The sequence below is a fragment of the Plecotus auritus genome (assembly GCF_963455305.1).
Source record: "Plecotus auritus genome assembly, chromosome: 13".
In the NCBI taxonomy this organism is placed as follows: Eukaryota; Metazoa; Chordata; class Mammalia; order Chiroptera; family Vespertilionidae; genus Plecotus; species Plecotus auritus.
The window spans coordinates 5,174,528-5,195,241 of NC_137779.1; the positions used below are offsets into that span (position 1 = coordinate 5,174,528).

The 20,714-nt window shown below is 56.8% G+C and overlaps 1 protein-coding gene across 10 annotated transcripts; it reads left to right on the top strand.

Annotated features, from left to right (window-relative positions):
- The first annotated feature begins 86 nt into the window (after positions 1–86).
- Positions 87–20,339, top strand: MVK (mevalonate kinase). 10 transcript variants are annotated; one of them, XM_080650319.1, is made up of 12 exons: positions 87–158; positions 982–1,073; positions 1,868–2,015; positions 4,329–4,461; positions 9,831–9,986; positions 11,338–11,441; positions 11,977–12,022; positions 15,632–15,722; positions 16,074–16,190; positions 17,542–17,622; positions 18,955–19,108; positions 19,475–20,337. In XM_080650319.1, exons 2-12 carry the CDS (start codon positions 996–998, stop codon positions 19,630–19,632), a joined length of 1,266 nt encoding a protein of 421 aa, XP_080506445.1. In that variant the 5' UTR covers positions 87–158; positions 982–995; the 3' UTR covers positions 19,633–20,337. The 10 variants fall into 10 exon arrangements, 9 of the variants coding, with proteins under 9 accessions (XP_080506445.1, XP_080506447.1, XP_080506451.1 ...); XR_013959560.1 differs by having other exon boundaries at positions 116–329; positions 17,280–17,622; positions 19,475–20,336; XM_080650317.1 differs by having other exon boundaries at positions 116–329.
- Positions 20,340–20,714: the final 375 nt, after the last annotated feature.

Consider the following 20,714-nt stretch of genomic DNA (forward strand, 5'->3'; position numbering starts at 1 on the left):
CAGGATCTTGTTTTCTATTGGTTCGCGGAAGGAGCTGGGCGGGGAAACCCGTGACGTCTTGGTTGACAGCGCCTATTGGCCAATGTTCGCGCGCTCCGATTGGCTGAGCGGAAGGGGAGGCTCGTGCGCTCGGGAATAGAATCTGGCGGCGGCGGCAGGTGAGTGAGAGGCTGGAGTTGTGGGGGTCGGGGTTGGGGGGCACGAGCCGAGACTCAGGACGACGCTAGGCCGGGCTCCCAGCTTCCCTGGCTGTTTCTTCAACTCTGAGAACCATCCTGAGCGTCGGGACCTCGAGCCTGACAGACGAGCTTTTCAGCATCGGTGAAGCAGTAAGTTTCCCCCTCCGAGCCTCAGTTTCCCCTGCTAGAAACGGGGGTCACGGTAGTACTTAGTGCATAGTGAGGTTCAGGTCTTATTCTACCGACGTAATTAGTGCACGTAAAGCCTTGAATGGAGAATAATTTTGCATTATTTATAAAAATTAAATGCGCACACTCCGCAGATCCTCGCTTTAGTGTAGCTCTAATACGTCGGGAACAGCCTGCGTGTTCAGGGAAGAGTTCTTTCGGGTCCATGGTTTCACTTAAATCTGTGCCTTTAGTAGCAGTAGTAATAACGTCGGGAACCAAGAACAGAGCCATTATACACAGCTCTCGGTAATGGAGTGGGGACAAATTGCCAGACCCTGCGAAGTGCTTCCCTTGCATTATTTAATTTGACCTTCCCCAAACTTACTGAAGTGAGTACAGTTATTGTCCTCGTTTAGCATGTGAGGAAACTGGTCCAGAGCCATTGACGTGAGTTAGCTAAGATGGCATCACTTGGGGAGTAGAAGAGCTGGGGTTTGAACCCAGGTCTTTCTGACGTGTCTAGTTGACTTGCTGCACTGCAGCTGCCCTTTTATTTAATGACGAGCTTGAAGTAGGCATTTTAAAAAGCTCTAGATCTGAGGCCTGTCCATCCTCTGCCTGTCCCTTTCAGGAATCCCAGGAGCCATGTTGTCAGAAGGCCTGCTGGTGTCCGCGCCGGGGAAAGTCATCCTTCACGGAGAGCATGCCGTGGTCCATGGCAAGGTAAAAGGCCCCCGGCCTGCAGGGATTGGCACCGTTTGTCCCCGACACTAACCTGGAAAGGAGCTGAGAGGAAGCCTTGATGCATAGCCTGATAGTAAGTCAGCGAGGAGGTCAGTGTCCCCAGCCAGGCAAGGAAAAGACAGGTCTGTGCGTGCTGCGGGCTGCTCCAGCCCACTCTGAGATAGCAGACATGGGCAGCCTGGGCGTGGAATCAGATGGCTTAAGCAGGGAGCTTGGGCGGAGAAGAAAAGAGGTTTGAGGATTGACTTCTGGGGTACCTCACCATTTAGAAGTGGGAGGGTGCTAGGACCCAGCATAGGAGTCTAACATGCACCATCTCACTTAACTCTTACCGCTGCTCCCTGGGGTTGCACTTTATTATCCTGTTTTACCGACGTGGACGTGGAGGCTGAGGCTCGGGAGAGGATTGGGAGAGCTGGGAGTGAACCGAAGTCCATCTGAACCCAAAGCTCATGTTTTTCCCACTCCTCCTCTTGGTCTTTATGTTCTTACCCTCGAAAACGTGGTCATTACGGGGCAGCCATTCCTTGGCGCTGTGAACCTCTGCAGTTTTGCATGGGGAAGGCAGACATAAGTACAGTTTAACTGACTTGGTCGGCAGTGCTTGTGCCCGGCTTAGTGGGAGAGCATGCCACAGTTGGTTAGCGGTGTCTGCCACGCCGGGGTGGCAGTGGCCTGTGAACCAGCACAGTGTTGACATTGTCCCCTTCTTCCTGAGACAGGAGTCATGCCCGTTGCTACTTACCCGCAGGCTAATTGCTTTTGCCCTATAGGTAGCACTGGCTGTGGCCTTGAACTTGAGAACATTTCTCCGGCTTCAACCCCACAGCAATGGGAAAGTGGGCCTCAACTTACCAAACATTGGCATCAAGAGGGCCTGGGATGTGGCCAGGCTCCAGCTGCTAGACACAAGCTTTCTGGGTAAGTGCAGGGAGGAGGAACCAGGTGTGGGTGGAACTGGGCCCTGAAGGGAGGGGATGAGACGAGGCTGGGCAGTTATTCTAAGCTGTTCTGAGGGAGCCACAGCCAGCCACTCAGGGACGTTTTCTCTCTAGACGTCACATAATTAGCTTCACTTATTAATTTTTTTAAGATTCAAAAGCATAAACTGATGCACTAGATAGATCTGTGTGGGCTGTTGTGGACAGATAATCGGGACCTACTGTTGAGTGGAAAAACAAGTTACACAACGTCAGGTGTAGTGTGATCAGGAACGACACAGATTAAGTATCGGCATGTATGCAAATGCATGAGAGAAGGCTGGGAAGATTTCACCCAGCGGACAATGGTGAGTAGTTACCTCTAGGAGGGTCCGAAGGTCCAGGAGTGGACAAATGTTGTTGTAATGTTATTTTAACAAGGAGAATGTATTGGCATGTTGCATAATAAAAAATCACTTAAAATAACTTATGCTTATTATTGGGAAATACAGTCAATACTGGAAGATTACAAGTAAAAAAAAAATCATCTATTATCACCATCCCTCACGACACTCTTAAGCATCTTGGTGTTAATCCCTCTGGGTTATTTTCTGTTGATAGACTGATTGAGATAGGGAGATATCTTGTTTTTTAACTAAAATTGGACCGGGCCACGTGAACTCCTTTTTTCTTCTGTATATCAGGACTGTCTTCCGGTAAATAAAGGCTCAGTGCTAATTTTTGCGAGCTGTGGGAATGCCGGGTCCGCCCCTGCGCAGCAAGGCTCCTTCATTTGCAGATCCACCACTTGCTTGGGTCAGAGTGAGAGCATGCGTCCTGGTCTCAGTCTCCTCTCTGGACTGACGCCTTGTTGCTGGGAACAGTGGTTCTCAGCCAGGTTGGACAAAGGAGGCTGCTCCGGGGCTTTCTCCCAAGCCACTCCTGTCCCCCGGGAGAATCAGTCCGCAGCAGGCACTCAGCCACTCTCGAATACTGGAGGGAGACGGAGAAAGGGTTGAAAACCCCCATTTTCCAATAATCATTTTCAACCTCGGTCCTGCCTTGAGATTCCCTGGGGAGGTTTTTGTTGTTTGTAGCGGAGTGCAGTGCGCACACGAGGGCTTGTTTTATTATTCCCCAAGGAGACAGGGAATCTGAGTCTTTTGGACACTAGTGTTTTCTGTTCAGCTGCAGGGTCCACCATTATTTTCTCTCCGTGTTCTTTGCTTCCCTCCTAATGCTAGTAGTAACCACAGTGAACAGTTCCTGGGCCTTATGGGTGCCAGGCACAGAACTATGTATGCTGTGCTCCTAGAATCCTGGCCTTCCCTGCAAGTAGGTGGTGTTACTCATCCCCATTTTATGGATGAGAACATTGAGGTTCAGGGGCCAAGTGGCTCAGGTCGTGCAGCTTGTCGGTGATACAGAAAGAATTCAGTCTCGGGTCTTCCCAAAATCAAAGCCCGGGCTCTTCACGGACCGTTCCGTCTCCCTCGGCTCTGAGATGCCTGGGCTCTCAGTACCCTGTCACTGGCCTGGCTGCCTTAAATATGTCATTAATCCAGTCAGCACGTAGCACTTAATGCCCCACCCTGGCGTTTCCTAACCGGCACGCCCAGCTCGTTTCAAGTCCCAGGGAGCCGTGTGCAAAGGCGAGCTCGTCAGACTTGCTCTGCTCCTCAGCCTCCCGATGAGAGTGCCCGGCCTCTCACTTGCACTGGAAGAGAAGCTGCCTCCTGGCCTTTCCCGCCTGCCCAGCAGCTCTCCGTGTTCCGCGTTCACGGGTTTTATTTGAGAGTCCTGTTCTCCTAATTATGTTCCAGGAGCGGGGAGTGCTGGGTGTAATGTGACATAGCCTTTGGAGCTGGTTTCCTACAGTGGAGGTCAGACCCAGGCCTCTGACGCTTGAGCTAGCATTCACGTCTCATGTGCACATGTATGTTTGAAACTATTAATGGAGCACTTCCGACGTGCCAGAAGCTGTGTGAAGGAGTCGTGTGCCTCATTGTACTTTATTGCATGACACTCTGGTGAGGAGGTACTGTTATCCCTGTTTACCAAGGAGGACCCAGGTTCAGAGGGTTAAGGCGCAGGCTGAAGGCCAGGAAGCCAGTGAGTCTCCCAGTCAGGACCCAAACCCCAGCCTCCTGCCTCCGAAGCCTAGAGCCCACCGGCAGACGCAGCTGCGGTGCTCGGACGTGAGCCGTGTCCGTCCAGGTCCCGGTCGCTGTGCCCAGCAGCTCTTTGTGTCCTGTTGTCTGTAAGAGCATCTGAGTCTCACCCATCCCTGTGTCCTTGTTTGCTTGTGTGACAGAGCAAGGTGACATCACAGAGAAGGTGGAGAAGCTGAAGGAGGTGGCAGGCTTCCCTGAGGACTGTGCCGACCAGGAGCGTCTGGCTGTGCTAGCCTTCCTTTACCTGTACCTGTCCATCTGCCGGAAGCAGAGGTGTGTGCCTGGCGGGGAGAGGAGGCCTGGTCGGCTTCCCCCGAAATGGGGGAGGGCTTCTCTGGTTTGGGCTGCTGGACAGTGCACACGCTCCCTTCTGGTGGTAATAGCAGCTGGCAGCTGCCCCACCATGTGCCAGGCACCGTGCCAGACACTTCGTATGGTCTCTTTTACTGTTCACAGCAACCCTCCGAGAGAGAAACTGAGACTCAGAGAGGTAAGGTCAGTAAGGCCACGCAGCTAGGCAGGAAGTAAGTGGTAGAGCTGGGCATTAACTCGGTTCACTTGAATCCTAACACTGATCTTTTTTTTTCTTTTTCAATCCTCACCCGAGGATATATTTTCCATTGATCTTTTAGAGAGGGAAAGGAGGGGGGCAGAGAGAGAGCACATCAGCATGAGAGAGACACATCAATTGATTGCCTCCCACAACTGAGGTGCGTGCCCTTGGCCAGAAATCGAACCTGTGACCCCTTGGCCTGTGGGCCAACACTAACCCCTGAGCCAAACCAGCCAGGGCCACACTGACCTTACCCCAGTACTGCCTCCCCTGCCCTCCTCAATTCAGGAGAGGCCACGCCAGATTCTATTCTTGGATACACTGTGTGGCTTCTCTCGCACCGTGCCCATAGGGGCACCTTGTTCCACAGCCTCCAGGATCCAGGGAAGCGCCGGTATTAGCAGAGGGAAGTGCTGTGATTAGCAGAGGGAAGCGCTGTGATTAGCAGAGGGAAGTACCGTGATTAGCAGAGGGAAGCGCCGTGATTAGCAGAGGGAAGTGATTAGCAGAGGGAAGCGCCGTGATTAGCAGAGGGAAGTGATTAGCAGAGGGAAGTGATTAGCAGAGGGAAGTGCCCGTGATTAGCAGAGGGAAGTGATTAGCAGAGGGAAGTGCTGTGATTAGCAGAGGGAAGTGCCGTGATTAGCAGAGGGAAGTGATTAGCAGAGGGAAGCACCGTGATTAGCAGAGGGAAGTGCTGTGATTAGCAGAGGGAAGTGATTAGCAGAGGGAAGTGCCGTGATTAGCAGAGGGAAGTGATTAGCAGAGGGAAGCACCGTGATTAGCAGAGGGAAGTGCCGTGATTAGCAGAGGGAACTGATTAGCAGAGGGAAGTGCCGTGATTAGCAGAGGGAAGTGATTAGCAGAGGGAAGCGCCGTGATTAGCAGAGGGAAGTGATTAGCAGAGGGAAGTGATTAGCAGAGGGAAGTGCCGTGATTAGCAGAGGGAAGTGATTAGCAGAGGGAAGCGCCGTGATTAGCAGAGGGAAGCGCCGTGATTAGCAGAGGGAAGCGCCGTGATTAGCAGAGGGAAGTGATTAGCAGAGGGAAGCGCCGTGATTAGCAGAGGGAAGCGCCGTGATTAGCAGAGGGAAGCGCCGTGATTAGCAGAGGGAAGTGCCCGTGATTAGCAGAGGGAAGTGATTAGCAGAGGGAAGCGCCGTGATTAGCAGAGGGAAGCGCCGTGATTAGCAGAGGGAAGTGATTAGCAGAGGGAAGCGCCGTGATTAGCAGAGGGAAGCGCCGTGATTAGCAGAGGGAAGCGCCGTGATTAGCAGAGGGAAGCGCCGTGATTAGCAGAGGGAAGTGATTAGCAGAGGGAAGCGCCGTGATTAGCAGAGGGAAGCGCCGTGATTAGCAGAGGGAAGTGATTAGCAGAGGGAAGTGATTAGCAGAGGGAAGCGCCGTGATTAGCAGAGGGAAGCGCCGTGATTAGCAGAGGGAAGGGCCGTGATTAGCAGAGGGAAGTGATTAGCAGAGGGAAGCGCCGTGATTAGCAGAGGGAAGCGCCGTGATTAGCAGAGGGAAGCGCCGTGATTAGCAGAGGGAAGTGATTAGCAGAGGGAAGCGCCGTGATTAGCAGAGGGAAGCGCCGTGATTAGCAGAGGGAAGTGATTAGCAGAGGGAAGCGCCGTGATTAGCAGAGGGAAGTGATTAGCAGAGGGAAGTGCCGTGATTAGCAGAGGGAAGCGCCGTGATTAGCAGAGGGAAGTGATTAGCAGAGGGAAGCGCCGTGATTAGCAGAGGGAAGCGCCGTGATTAGCAGAGGGAAGTGCCCGTGATTAGCAGAGGGAAGTGATTAGCAGAGGGAAGCGCCGTGATTAGCAGAGGGAAGCGCCGTGATTAGCAGAGGGAAGTGATTAGCAGAGGGAAGCGCCGTGATTAGCAGAGGGAAGTGATTAGCAGAGGGAAGCGCCGTGATTAGCAGAGGGAAGCGCCGTGATTAGCAGAGGGAAGTGATTAGCAGAGGGAAGTGATTAGCAGAGGGAAGTGATTAGCAGAGGGAAGCGCCGTGATTAGCAGAGGGAAGCGCCGTGATTAGCAGAGGGAAGTGATTAGCAGAGGGAAGTGATTAGCAGAGGGAAGTGATTAGCAGAGGGAAGCGCCGTGATTAGCAGAGGGAAGCGCCGTGATTAGCAGAGGGAAGTGATTAGCAGAGGGAAGCGCCGTGATTAGCAGAGGGAAGCGCCGTGATTAGCAGAGGGAAGTGATTAGCAGAGGGAAGTGATTAGCAGAGGGAAGTGATTAGCAGAGGGAAGCGCCGTGATTAGCAGAGGGAAGCGCCGTGATTAGCAGAGGGAAGCGCCGTGATTAGCAGAGGGAAGCGCCGTGATTAGCAGAGGGAAGTGATTAGCAGAGGGAAGTGAATAGCAGAGGGAAGTGATTAGCAGAGGGAAGCGCCGTGATTAGCAGAGGGAAGCGCCGTGATTAGCAGAGGGAAGCGCCGTGATTAGCAGAGGGAAGCGCCGTGATTAGCAGAGGGAAGTGATTAGCAGAGGGAAGCGCCGTGATTAGCAGAGGGAAGCGCCGTGATTAGCAGAGGGAAGTGATTAGCAGAGGGAAGCGCCGTGATTAGCAGAGGGAAGCGCCGTGATTAGCAGAGGGAAGCGCCGTGATTAGCAGAGGGAAGCGCCGTGATTAGCAGAGGGAAGCGCCGTGATTAGCAGAGGGAAGCGCCGTGATTAGCAGAGGGAAGCGCCGTGATTAGCAGAGGGAAGTGATTAGCAGAGGGAAGCGCCGTGATTAGCAGAGGGAAGCGCCGTGATTAGCAGAGGGAAGTGATTAGCAGAGGGAAGTGATTAGCAGAGGGAAGTGATTAGCAGAGGGAAGCGCCGTGATTAGCAGAGGGAAGCGCCGTGATTAGCAGAGGGAAGCGCCGTGATTAGCAGAGGGAAGCGCCGTGATTAGCAGAGGGAAGTGATTAGCAGAGGGAAGTGATTAGCAGAGGGAAGTGATTAGCAGAGGGAAGCGCCGTGATTAGCAGAGGGAAGTGATTAGCAGAGGGAAGTGCCGTGATTAGCAGAGGGAAGTGCCGTGATTAGCAGAGGGAAGTGATTAGCAGAGGGAAGCGCCGTGATTAGCAGAGGGAAGCGCCGTGATTAGCAGAGGGAAGCGCCGTGATTAGCAGAGGGAAGCGCCGTGATTAGCAGAGGGAAGCGCCGTGATTAGCAGAGGGAAGTGATTAGCAGAGGGAAGCGCCGTGATTAGCAGAGGGAAGTGATTAGCAGAGGGAAGTGCCGTGATTAGCAGAGGGAAGTGCCGTGATTAGCAGAGGGAAGCGCCGTGATTAGCAGAGGGAAGTGCCGTGATTAGCAGAGGGAAGTGATTAGCAGAGGGAAGCGCCGTGATTAGCAGAGGGAAGCGCCGTGATTAGCAGAGGGAAGCGCCGTGATTAGCAGAGGGAAGTGCTGTGATTAGCAGAGGGAAGCGCCGTGATTAGCAGAGGGAAGCGCTGTGATTAGCAGAGGGAAGCACTGTGATTAGCAGAGGGAGCCTGGACCCACTTGTGCCCTTGGGTAGGCCACCTCCTAGAGCAGCCGTGGGCAAACTACGGCCCGCGGGCCGGATCCGGCCCGTTCGGCTGTTCTGTCCGGCCCGCGGAGCCGAAGGAGCGGAGGGTTCTCTTACTCTCCCCTCAGCTCCTTTACTTTGAATTTATATTAGTTCACACAAACACTTTGTTCCGGCCCTCCGGTCCAGTTTAAGAACCCATTGTGGCCCTCGAGTCTAAAAGTTTGCCCACCCCTGTAGGGTGACAGTCTTTTTTTTTTTTTTTTAATATATTTTATTGATATTTTACAGCGAGGAAGGAAGAGGGATAGAGAGCTAGAAACATCGATGAGAGAGAAACATCGATCAGCTGCCTCCTGCACACCCCCCACTGGGGATGTGCCCGCAACCAAGGTACATGCCCTTGACCGGAATCCAACCTGGGACCCTTCAGTCCGCAGGCCGACGCTCTATCCACTGAGCCAAACCGGTTTCGGCAGGGTGACAGTCTTGTTGAGGGGTGTCCCGTGGTGATGGAGAGCATGGATTGAGAGTCAGGCTGCGTTGGTTCAAACCCCAGCACAGCACTGAGTGGCTTGCTTGAAGTTCTTACCTGTCTGAGCCTCTGTTTTCTTCATCTGTAAAACGGGGCAGTAACAGTACCTACGTCATGGGTTTCTCATGAGGTTAAATGAGTTCATTTATCTAAAGGGCTTGACAGAGCCTGGCATGTTGCTTCGTAAGTGTTAGCCGTTAAATAATAATTACCATTATCGTTTTCCTCAGAAAACTACTGGAGGATTAGAAATACTGTACAGTTCACCCTCGAACAACCTGAGTTGGAACTACATGGATCCATCTATATGTGGGCCCACCTATACATGGATCTTTTTCCAATCAATAGACAGTCAGCCCTCGGTTTCACATTCGCGGATACAGAGAGCAGACTTAGGGGCCGCTAACCCTCACTGTTCAGGGGCCAACTGTAGATGAAATGGTGTCTGGCACACGGTTATCAGTTGTTCCCCAAACAAACCACATAGTTATCACTATGATTTTTGGGGGCCCAGAACCCACAGGGAAAGCCTCAGGGGGCAGCCTTCACTCGTGCAGCAGACGCAGCGTACGTGGGCTCTGGGTGCCTGGCGCCAGCCTAGAACACATTCACTCTAAGTGTCTCGGCGCTTGCAGGTTGATGCCAGGTTTTCAGCTGGAGGGGGCATGTCCCCTTCCAGAGGGGTGGGTGCGTTTCCCAACCTTCTGAGGGGGGTGGGGTGGCCCTGTGCAGTTGGAAAGGGCATGTTGAGTGTGACCTCTGGGTGTCCAGGGAGAGCGCCCAGCGGGAGGAGACCTGAGAAGGGTCTTGCAGGATGGGCAGGAGCTCCCCGGGGGGGGGGGGAAGAGGTGCAGAGCTGAAGCTGTCCTGGGCAGGGGACCAGCCTGTGCCACCAGCGGGGCCACGCAGGAGCCTCGCTCACGTGGGAAACAGGACGGCCTTGAGCGGGACGGTTGATGCTTCACGAGACACGGAGGACGAGCTGTGGTTGGACATCCCGGCAGTTCGACTGAATCGGGTCCCACCCTGCGGCGTGTGTTTCAGCGCCCTGCCCAGCCTGGACGTCGCGGCATGGTCTGAGCTGCCCACCGGGGCCGGCTTGGGCTCCAGTGCCGCCTACTCCGTGTGTCTGGCAGCTGCCCTCCTGACCTGGTGCGAGGAGATCCCAAACCCGCTGAAGGGCGGGGCGGCCGCCAGCAGGTACGCATGGCCTCGCCCTGCTCGCTGTCCTTCCTGTCGGTCATGGTTCTCTTGTCCTTCCTGGGCATGGTTCTCTTGCCAAGAACTGACCACCCCCTGGGAGGGTATCACGTGCCACTTACAGAAGAAGCGGGCAGGGAGGCCAAACAGCTAGTGGTGGCAGAGTGGGATTTGAACCCAGAGCCTGAGCCCTTCACCCCTGCACTAAACACTTCAATTCTCCAACCCCACCTCTCACCCCCACTTCCTCTTGGGGGTTCCAGTGCCCAGGAAGAACCTGAGCCCAGATATAGAGGGCAGCAGGGTAGATGAGGCTTTGGGCCACCTCTGCCGTCAACTCGCTGGGGGCCTGTGGCCAGGCCGCTGCACCCCTCCCTCGACACCTCAGTGTCCTCCTCTGCAAATGGTAGGCTGGTATTGCCAGGTCGTGACAGACGGTTATGAACAAAATTATGATGTGCCAAGAAGTAAGCACAGGCGCTGTGCCCGTTGGATTGGGGCATCTGCCCGCCGGCAGGCCCTGGGCCTTGTCTCCGCAGAGGCGTCCTGTCACTGAGCAGCAGCGAGGCTTGTCAGCTCGCTGCTGGTAGCCACGGTGACCTAGAATACGCTTGAGAAGCCACCTCAGCACAGGGTGATGCAGTGGGCCCTGGCCTCGCCCTGGGAGTTGTGGATAAGACCCCAGAAGGCAGCTTGGCAGCCTCTAGTCGAGGCTTGTCCCGGGACCTATGGGGCTTGAGGGAGCCCTCCCACTGGAGGGCCTTGGGTCGCAGCCATGTGGGGCCCAGCTGGCTCGTCTCTCGGGGCAGCAGCAGAAGAGCAGGCTGGCAGACGGTGCTGCTGCCAGGATGGGCACAGCTGCGCTTCCACCCAGAGCATGTTCCCTCCGTGCCCTCTGCTGGGAGAGTCCTCCCTCTGCCCCCTCTTCTCCCGCAGTGTGGTTCAGGAGCGGGTGCTTTTGGAAAGGCCTGTTACAGTCACAGCTGCCGTCGCTGCTGGCGGACACCTCGCCAGGCGCCTGCCAGCGCTCAGTACACTTGCAGCTAGCCTTTGAGGAGGGGGAGTGACCGTTCCACAGAGGAGCAAGGTTAGGTCACGGGTCCAGAGTCACTCAGCTGAGAGGAAACAAAGTAGGACCGTGAGGACCCAAAGCTGGGGCTCTCCTGTGCCAGGCAGGAGGGTTTCAAGTGGCACGTGCTTTAGCTGGGGAGGTTCCGAGCATGTTTCTCTTCTTTCTGAGTTCGAGGGCCCAAACGCCTTTGCCTTTGGTCTCCACCCAGCCAGCCTGTGGCCCCTGCCTCTCCTGCCCTGGGGACCGCACTGCGGTAAAGGTGAACTTCTGTGTCTTCAGGTGGACAGCGGAGGACCTGGAAGTAATTAACAAGTGGGCCTTCCAGGGGGAGAGGGTGATTCACGGGAACCCCTCCGGAGTGGATAACGCCGTCAGCACCTGGGGTAGGTGCTGCCTCGGGCTTGCTTGCTTTGTTTTTATCATTTTTAAGATTCCCATGGCACTTGTAGGTGCCTGGGTCTGTTGGTTTGGGATGAATAGAATCATTTGGTTCTGAGAAAAGTAGCACTTTCCTGTTTTGAAGGGAATAGGAGAAATCTCAGCCTCACACCTCCTGAATGCAAATCACAGGGGCTGGGGCTGGGGCTGGGGCTGGGGTCCGGGAAGAGGCAGCTCCAGTGAAGTCCCCAGGGGTGTCCGAAGTTAAAGCTGCAGAACTATAGCTGGGCCCCTCCATCACTCATCACGGCTGTCAGAGAGGAGCTGGGCAGCCCGGGGGAAGGGAGCGACCCGGACCCCACGGCCTGGCAGAGCAGGGAGCACCTTCGTGCCCTCCTGGGCCTTTGGAGCTGAAGCTGAGACGCTAGCTATGGTATTTAGTGTGTTCCTGGGATGGGGCAAAACTCAAAGCCACCCCCAGAATCTAACGTTTCTCCCAAGAGAAGTTCGGGTTTCTGACCCTCTGGTTTTTCTCTTCAGGAGGAGCGCTCCGATACCAACAAGGAAAGATCTCACCCCTAAAGAGGTACGTCCGGTGGAGCAGCGCCCTCGGCAGGCCATCCTGCAGGGAGCTCTGTGTCTTCATGTAACAGGCGGGGCAGGTGGCCCTGGGCTTTCCCGTCCACCGTGTGGCCCTTACAGACCATCCCTCATGAGAAAGCCCCGCTCTTTGCTCTCCGCCTCCGCTCTTAAATCGCCAAGAGGTTCAAGGGGAGGTCACGCGTGGCTGTGCGTCCACCTTCCGCGACGGGCTGCTCATGTAGTTACTCAGTCACTCAGCAAACAAGGTTGATGTCTTCTGTGTCCTCAGGGCACTGCTCTAGGAGCAAGGGGTAGAAAGATGAGTCCGGGACACAGTTCTGGGGGTGGGGACAGACATGCACACAAGCCACCACGAGACCACGTGAGAGTTGCCGTGATGAAGGCAGCAGGGAGAGCCAGGACGGGAGCGAGAGCGAGCTGCGAGAGGCGCGGAGCGGAGGTGGCGCTGGGCAGCTTGCGGCCCGTTTCATGTGTCCTTTATGCCGTCCCTCTGGAGTGACAGATGTGTATTAAACTTCCCCTTCCTCGCTTCTGTGTGCACGCAGTGGAAATGGCAGGAGCAGGGAATGTGGTGTGGGGCGAGCAGGAGCCGGTGCCCTCCATCAAATCAGATCAAGTCGGGTGGCGATGTTGGTCCCAGGATGTTTTGCTGCCTCCGCGGGCCTGTTCACGGCTGTGAGGGTGCCGGGGCTGTCTTCTTTGTGGATGGGCAGCAGGCCCCGGATCCCTGCCCTCACCAGTTGGGCCACTTCATTTGTGGCTCAGTGGCCTGGAGTGACATGGGCTGCTCTCCTGCACCTCTGGGATCTTCTGTCGCAGCCGTGTGGGCTTCCAGGAGCCACGCCTGCCTTCCTGAGGCTCGTCGTCGGTTTCTGAGCCTCCCACTTGGGCCTTGTGGCGGGTCCGTTCTTAGCGGAGCCGAGCAGCAGCCTGGCTCTCCCCACTCGATGCCAGCAGCGTCTCCCCAGTAGTGTCTCCAGAGGTGACCACCCACCATAGTTCCTGACATGGCCACATGTGCCCTGGGGAGCAGCCCCCCTGGGTGACTCCCTCTGCTGCACACAGAGGCGGAAGCAGGGCGTTGAGGAGCGTGGGACAGCTTCCGGTGGCTGCCTGTGGAATCACGGCAGTGCAGCCGCAGGGCCCAGGTGGAGCTGGCTCTGCCGGGCATACTAATCCGTGCGCAGTGAGAGCAAGAGCAGTCGGAGGATTCTGGGATGGCTGGGCCTGGGCCCACCCTCGGCTCACCTCACGGTCTATGGGAGGAGGCAGTCACGACGGTGATCTTAGAACAAAGGCATCCAGAGGCTTCTCATTCTGCCGTGGATGACAGTGAGGGGTATCGTGAGCCAGGCTGCAGGAGCGGGGGTCCTGCATGGAGGCAGTGCCATCTCATTCACTCGGTGTTTCCTGAGAGCCAGGTACATCCTAAGCCCTGAACCAGGCCCCAGGGAGAGCAAACCAATGAAGACTGGGCCTGTGCCGTCTCCTGGGGGAATCGGGAGGTGAGGGATAGGAGTTTCTAATGCAGGAGAAGGCAGGGGAGAGGCCCGAGGCGGCTCAGGGGCCGTTGGTGGTGGTGTGGGGGATAGCGGCTCGGGTCCGGGGGCCTGGGTGTGGGCCCAGCTCTGCCACTTGCTAGCCAGGTGCCCTTGGCTGAGTCGTCTTCTGAGGCCTTCCTCTCCTTGTGGCTCCTGAGCATGAAATCAGGAGCAGCATCTACAAAGTTCTTAGCTCTTTGCTGACCAAATTTACTTATTTGTTCCTCAAGTTATTGGGCAACTACTGGGAGCTGGTGCTGGGGCCTCGGCAGGGCACGAAAGGTCCTGCCTTCATGGGACTCACAGTTAGTGGGAGGAGACAACCAACAAGCACGTTGCTCTTTAATAAAGAGCACGCTGGCCAGTCCTGGGTGCCTTTGGGAAGCAGAGCAGGGCGAGGGGCTCAAGGTGGAGGGAGCTCGTTGGAGGAGGCGGTCAGTGGAGGCTTCTGATGGGATGCTCTCTGAGCAGATACCTGAATAAAGTACAAGAGTGAGTCACCCAGCTATTGAGGACGGAGGCCGGTCCCTGGCAGAGGATACGCAGGTACAAAGGCCCTGGGGCCAGAAGGAGGGAGCCTGGTGTATTGAGCAGCAGCTGGGAGGCCAGGGTGGCTCAGTGGAGTGAGCAACCAGGGAGGGCAGAGATGAGATGAGATGAGGCTGGGGAGGTAGCCAGGCCAAGTGCACACAAGCACGTACAGGGCATGGCCCGGGTGGCAGTCACAGGAGTTCATAGGAGCCGAGTTGTAGGGCTGGCAAGAGGCCCGTTTCTAGAGGACTTACCTAAGAGAGATGAAGAGGCAGTACCCAACCCCTCCCGCCCGCTGGATGGGAGCACAGCAAACCGACCTCTGCTGGCTGCAGGGCGCGTGGTGAGCAGATGGCGCTTCTCTGAGAAGCAGAGGCCAGGCCGCCTTAATCCGGCCGGTGGCTTACAGAGGAGGCCTTGCCTCAAACCACATGGCGCTTCCCCATAAAGAGATGTATTGTTTGCCAAGGGGATCAAGACGCAGCCTCCCAGAACGCTGTCCTTTTGAGGAACGGCTTGTCTTTAAAGGGAAGAGGAAAGCCAAATAGAATGTTCATCTTTTGTAAAGTTAAAAAAAAAAAAAGAGCCGGCCTCCAAGGCTGAGAATCGATATTAATTTCATGGGCTTATGGGCGGTGAGATGGAGCAGGTTTCTGACAGCCTCTCCCAGCCCTATTGGGTTTTACAGCCTGGAGCTGTGAAAAGAAAAGGGACTAAAGGTACCAAGGGGTCTGCCCTCGCCAGCTGTCCGAGCCAGAGCCCATCCAAACCCTCCACCCTCCGTCCCCGCCAGCGGTGCTCCGAAAGGCAGGTTGGGATGACAAGAAACGAGGGCTTGAGTCCCCAAAGACAGCTAACCACAAGGACAATTGGGCTTGTGGCTTTAGGAGGGATTACACAGCTCAGAGGGGAGGTGACGACAGGGTCACGCTGGAGAGCCAGCTTCCTGGGGCCTCCCTGACCCCGGGCGGCCAGGTGGAGGCCACCGACTCCCTCCCAACACATCTGGTGTTGGAGCCGGGCGAGAATGGGCTCATGCTGGGAACCCGACTCCCCCACAGGCCTACCCACCCTCAAGTTCCTGTGTAGACTGACCAGCTGAAGGGGCCTTTTCCCTCCCTGCATCCCCTCTGAGCAGAGCAGTCCACCCTGGGACCTGCTTTCCTTCCCAGTCCCCAGCACCCTGCACTCCAGCTCCCGGGGTGGCCCCTTCTTGTGCTCTCCCCTGGAGAGACTTTGAACTTCTGACTGCACGAATGCGCCATGCTGTCCAGCGCATACAGGTGCCCGGAGTCGGTGAGTGAGTGAGTGGGTGAGTGAGTGAGTGCGGAGCCTGTCCAGGGCGGATGCGAAGGTCGCAGGCACATGGGCCTGGGCGGCAGGAGCCCATGCTTCCCCTGACCTGATGTCACTCCCTGGGCCTCCGCCTCCTCTGTGTGGGGCGGGGTGGAGCCCCAGATTGCCCCAGCCTGACCCAGCTCCTCCCTCCTGGGCTCACTGTGGACCCTCTGTGCCCGCAGGCCACCGGCTCTGAAGATCCTCCTGACCAACACCAAAGTCCCTCGCAGCACCAAGGCCCTGGTGCTCAGCGTCAGAAACAGGCTGCTCAAGGTGCGTCTGGCTCCACCCCTGGGCGGGTGTCCGGCCGGTGGCGCTCATGGGTTGGAGTTCTCCCTCTGCCTGGGCGTTGATAGAGGGTGGGATGGGGTCGGGGACTTGGGAAGGCAGTTTGGCAGGAAAGGAGGTGCTGTCTGTTCACGCTCCAGCTGGGAGGCGGGGCAGGATCGTCCATCATGTGGCTTTGCAGTGAGAATCTCCTGCCTATATTGGGCATCTGGGCAAGGCAGGAGAGGAGGTTTCCTCAGAGGGAGGGCAATGGGACCCCTCCTCTCCCCCCGTTGCTGGGCAGCTGTCCAGGGCCTGCCCATATGCCTCACCGGCCCTTGCTTCCTTTGCTTCCAGTTCCCAGAGATCGTGGCCCCCCTCCTGACCTCCATGGACGCCATTTCCCTGGAGTGTGAGCGGGTCCTGGGAGAGATGGCGGCGGCCCCAGCCCGGGAGCACTACCTCGTGCTGGAAGTAAGAACCTGTCTGCGGGACTGGGTCACTCACCACCGTCCCCCCCCACCACTCCCCCACTGTCAAAGGCAGGGGCTCCCCATCTGGCTGAGCTCCGAATCCCCAGGGGTCAGGCCTGAGCTCAGGGTCCTGCGTGTGCACATGTGAGCAGCCCTGCCTTATGTTAGGCCTCTTCCCATGAGGTTGGAGTAAGGGAGTGAGGGAATACACGAAAAGCGCTCAGAGCGGTGCGGTGTGGGCTGGGTTCACGGCACGAGCTCCGGATGTTTCTGACCGTCTTCCATGGACCCAGGAGAGATCTCCCTTGGCCGCCATGTCCTGCTACTTTTGTTAACTGCATTTGTTCACTCAGGAACTAGGACCTGCATCCTTGGGTCAGGCAGAGTCTGCTGTTGTTCTTTCATCGTCATTGCCCCAGCCACCACCCTTCGCATAATTCCAGTACAGAGGTTGAGCCCTCACGCTTTGGATTTAATTAGACTCGGGTCTGAATCTGGGCCCCACCCCCTGCAGTGTCTTAGAATGCAGTGAGGTCTCCTGGGTGATGCTCGAGGACAATGCCTGATGAGCCACCAGCTCAGTAAGCCAGAGGGCCGGCCTCATCCTCAGACACGGTCCGTCTGGCCTGGTGCCTGTGGGCTGGCATTGAAAAGCCATCTGGCTTCCCTGGAAGAACCACAGGACCAGCAGCCCCAGCCGACGTGGCTGTGCAGCAGCAGTCAGCTACAGGTGCAGAACGGCCCCGTGGTGTCCACGTCTCCGCAGTCCCCACCTCTCCCTGAGCCCTGCCCACAGCCACAGTCTGCCTGTCCGCTGTAAGCCCTGGAGTCTGCAGCCCCTGCAGTGACTGGGAGCTGCTCCTCTCTAAGGCTTTTCAGAAATGATTTCTCACTGACCCCTACAGCGCCCTGCCTGTGGGGTGGGCATGTTACCCCACTGTAGAGGTGTAAAAACGAGGTTTTCAGCTGGTGAGTGGCTGAGCCGGGGTCAGGTGGATTTATTTCTTTAGCCAACAGATGGTTAATGAGCACCTTCTGTGGGCCGGGCACAAGGACACAACCTAATTGCTGTGCTTTGCCCTCGTTCCAGCCTGTGCCTGGCTGGCTCTCAATCCTCCTCACGTGGAGAGGAGGGAACGGTCCTCCCGAGCGGGAAGTTAATAACGACAGAGCACTGCCTCAGACACACCTTGCGAGCCTTGGACAGTGCCCGGAACAGCACGTTCATTAGACGCCGTGTGTATTTTTGGCTGTGGCAGCGCTGAAATGTGTAGCACGGCTCCCGGATAGCTTTGCACTCAAACCAGCGAGCTGTTCTCCTGTGTCACAGCCTGTCATCCGGTCCCTGACAGATTTTGGATCAGAATGTGACAGGTGCCTGGAACCTGCCGCAGCAACGTGACGTCTGGTGCTCAGGCTCAGAGAGAGGCCCCGTGAGTCTTCCCCCACAGCCAGCCCTCGGGCCGCTGAGAGACCCGGGCTGCCACCAGCCCTCACACCTGTCCACCTCTCTGTCACAGTGCTGGGGGCAAGGCGGGCTGCAGGGAGGGTCTCCACAGGCTGCTGGTGATGGGCAGTCTCCATGGCTCAGGGCGCTCCGAGGACCCTGGAGCAGAGCTGAGACCTGAGCCACACATCGCGAGGGGGCGCAGCAGGCATGCACAGGCACGTGCCAAGGCAGGGTAGACAGACATGAGCTCTGTGTCCGGCAGACCTGGCTTCTGGTGCCGGCTTGGTGCCTGACTAGCCCAGTGGCCTCAGGCAAGGCACCTTGCTCTCTGAGCCTGTTTGCCCCTTTGTAAAACGGGGGCGGTGGTACTGTAACAGCTGCTGATGCTTGCTGGGAGCGTCAGGCCAGGTGTTGTATGGAAGACTCACCTCATTTTTTGCTCACGCATGAGGCACATCCTGTTACAGAAGGCAGGCTGAGGCTCAGGGAGAGACCTCGGCCCAGGACGCACGATCCTGAAGTGGCAGAGAGCTGACTCTCAAACCCCGGCCCCCCTGACTCCAGCTCCCACATCCTAACTTCCCCAGGGCAAGGACCACAGCTGGGTGCTCATTGTTAAGCCCCAGCATGCAGCACGGTGCCCAGCACACTGCGTGTTTGCCAAACACTCATGGAGTAAATGAAACGTAGCTACAGGATGCCCGGGCAGTGGTCACTGTTAGTTTTGTTACTTCCTGCATCTCATTGGATCCTCAGGAGGAAGGAATTTTATTATTCATAGTCAAAGAAAGCTGAACTGTTTCCCTCCACTTGTGTGTCATCTTTCTTGAGAATTCTATAAATGACAGAACCCATCTCAAGCAGGCTTTAGCAGAGAAGGAATTTATTGGCTCAAAACTGAGAGCACCAGAGGGAGCAGCTTCAGGCACAGCTGGATCCAGGGGCTAAACAACCTCGTCTGAAATCTCTGTCTTCCGTGCAACCCCTGACCGTGTGCAGGGTAGGAGGGTGGCCTCCCTCTGCAGTCAGCCAGTTTGAGCAGTTCTGGTGGAAAGAGCGAGGAAGCCTTGAGAGGGCCCTGTTTGGCCCACATGCCTGGCCAGGCCTGGGACATGTGCTCACTGCCAGCTCCATCCCAGCCCCCTGGTAGTCCTGCAGGAAGGAGAGGCCCTTCTTACCAGCAGAGAGGGGCCTTGTGCTGGGTAGCCCAAGCCATTTGCTGTCCCAAACCGGTGTTCTATCAGATGGACGGGGCGGGCACAGGACCCCGGCCTCAGGCAGGCCAAATGGGAACAGACTGAATCTTCGCCTCCAGGAGCTGATCGATATGAACCAGCACCACCTGAATGCCCTCGGTGTGGGCCACACCTCACTGGACCAGCTCTGCCAGGTGACCATGGCCCATGGGCTGCACAGCAAACTCACTGGTGCCGGTGGCGGTGGTTGTGGCATCACTCTCCTCAGGCCAGGTACCGGGGCGGGCAGGGCTCATACAAAGGTTCTCCGGGCATTTCCCTTGGGAGGAGGAAGAAGCCTGCAAACAAGTCTCACCTCTGCTGTGTGGCCTTGAGCAGGTTAATTAACCTCTCTGGGCCTTTGTTGCCACATTGGTCAACTAAGGATGCTAACATCTAGTTAATAAGATTGCAGAAGGGGGGGTGCACTTAGCGAGCCTGGCACAGGGCTGGGCTCACATTGTGAATGCGGGGGCTCCTGGTGGTTAGTCACCACACAGCAAACATGACTCAAAAGTCCACTGTTTTCTTGAATGGGGCAGACATTCTCCAAGAGGGCAGGTGGTTGTCAGAAGTGACCTGCCTTTTCCCTCCCCTCAGGTCTGGAGGGCCCAGAGGTGGAGGCCACGAAGCAGGCGCTGACCGACTGTGGGTTTGACTGCTGGGAAACCAGCATCGGTGCCCCTGGCATCTCCATCCACACGGCCGCCTCCCTGGACGCCCCCATCCTGCAAGCCCTTGGATGGGCTCTGAGATGAAACCATGCCGTTGCAGCCTGCCAGGAAGCCCCTGCCTGGATTATTCTGGGGCTGGAGTTGGCCTCCGTGCCGGCCAGAGGGCGCCCAGCTCCTGACGCTGACAGGCCCCTGTGACATCTCCTCCGTTGGCTGTGTCTACAGAACCACCAGTGGGGCCTGGAGCCTGCCATGGGCTGGGCTGCCCGGAAGACCTGCTCTGCGAGCCGCGTTCCCCAGCCGGCTGGGCAGAGGGCTGTGCACGGTCCCCTGGGGCTGCAGACCTGAGACGTGAGGTGCTCTTTCTTGTCCTCCATGAGGCTCCCCCAGACTCTCTGCTTCCCCCTCAAACTCCCTGGCTGACCTGGCGGAAAGCTGAGGTGCAGGGGTCTGGCTCCCGGGGCAGCGTGCCTTCTCCCTCCTTCACCTCTGCACTTCCTCCTGTGTCTCAGGGCCAGGCCCGCCCACCTCCTCCAGGAAGCCTTCCCAGACCCTGGCCGGTGACCCTCCCTTCACACCTTCAGACTTTTCAGACGTCAGCACTTGCATGGCTCTTCTCTCCAGCTGGACGGTGGGCTCCCTGAGGGAGCGTCCGGGTGGTCTTTGCCTTCTGTCCTGTGGCCCGAGGGTTGACCCAAGGCAGGGTCGATGCCCAGTTTCTTCCAGACTGTACCCAGGGTTTGCAGAAAAGATGGCGAAGGGGGAATAAAAAGATCCTGCGTAACTGCTTCCCTCTGCGTCCGAAGAAAGGATGACGTCAGCCCACCCACCTGCATCTACTTCCCGTCCCGTCCCTTCTCAGCCACTTCCCCAGTGGGGTCTTCAGGAGTTCATGGAAGAAGGCACCTAGTCCCTTGGTTGGGTGCCTTGGGGATGGGGAGGGGGGTCCCCAGATGGCCCTGGTCGGACAGGGATGGGCTGGACACTAGGCTCTCGGTCCACCAGCACAGCTTCCGTCCACTTTTCCAAAAAGGGGGAGTGTAAGCTTCCTCGCTCCTAGAATCATGAGCACCCACAAATTCACAGACTTCTGTAAGCTGCTGTGGGCCTGGAATATTCCTTTCTTTCTGAAATTATCAGTATGGATGGGCTTAGAGCCTGGTGCC

Excerpts from the sequence above, each read along its gene's own strand:
- MVK (XM_080650319.1), top strand. The coding sequence starts at position 996 with ATGTTGTCAGAAGGCCTGCTGGTGTCCGCGCCGGGGAAAGTCATCCTT. Across the intron at positions 15,723-16,073 it reads TCAGAAACAGGCTGCTCAAG|TTCCCAGAGATCGTGGCCCC; the intron begins GTGCGTCTGGCT and ends CTTTGCTTCCAG. Across the intron at positions 17,623-18,954 it reads CAGGCTCAGAGAGAGGCCCC|GAGCTGATCGATATGAACCA; the intron begins GTGAGTCTTCCC and ends CTTCGCCTCCAG.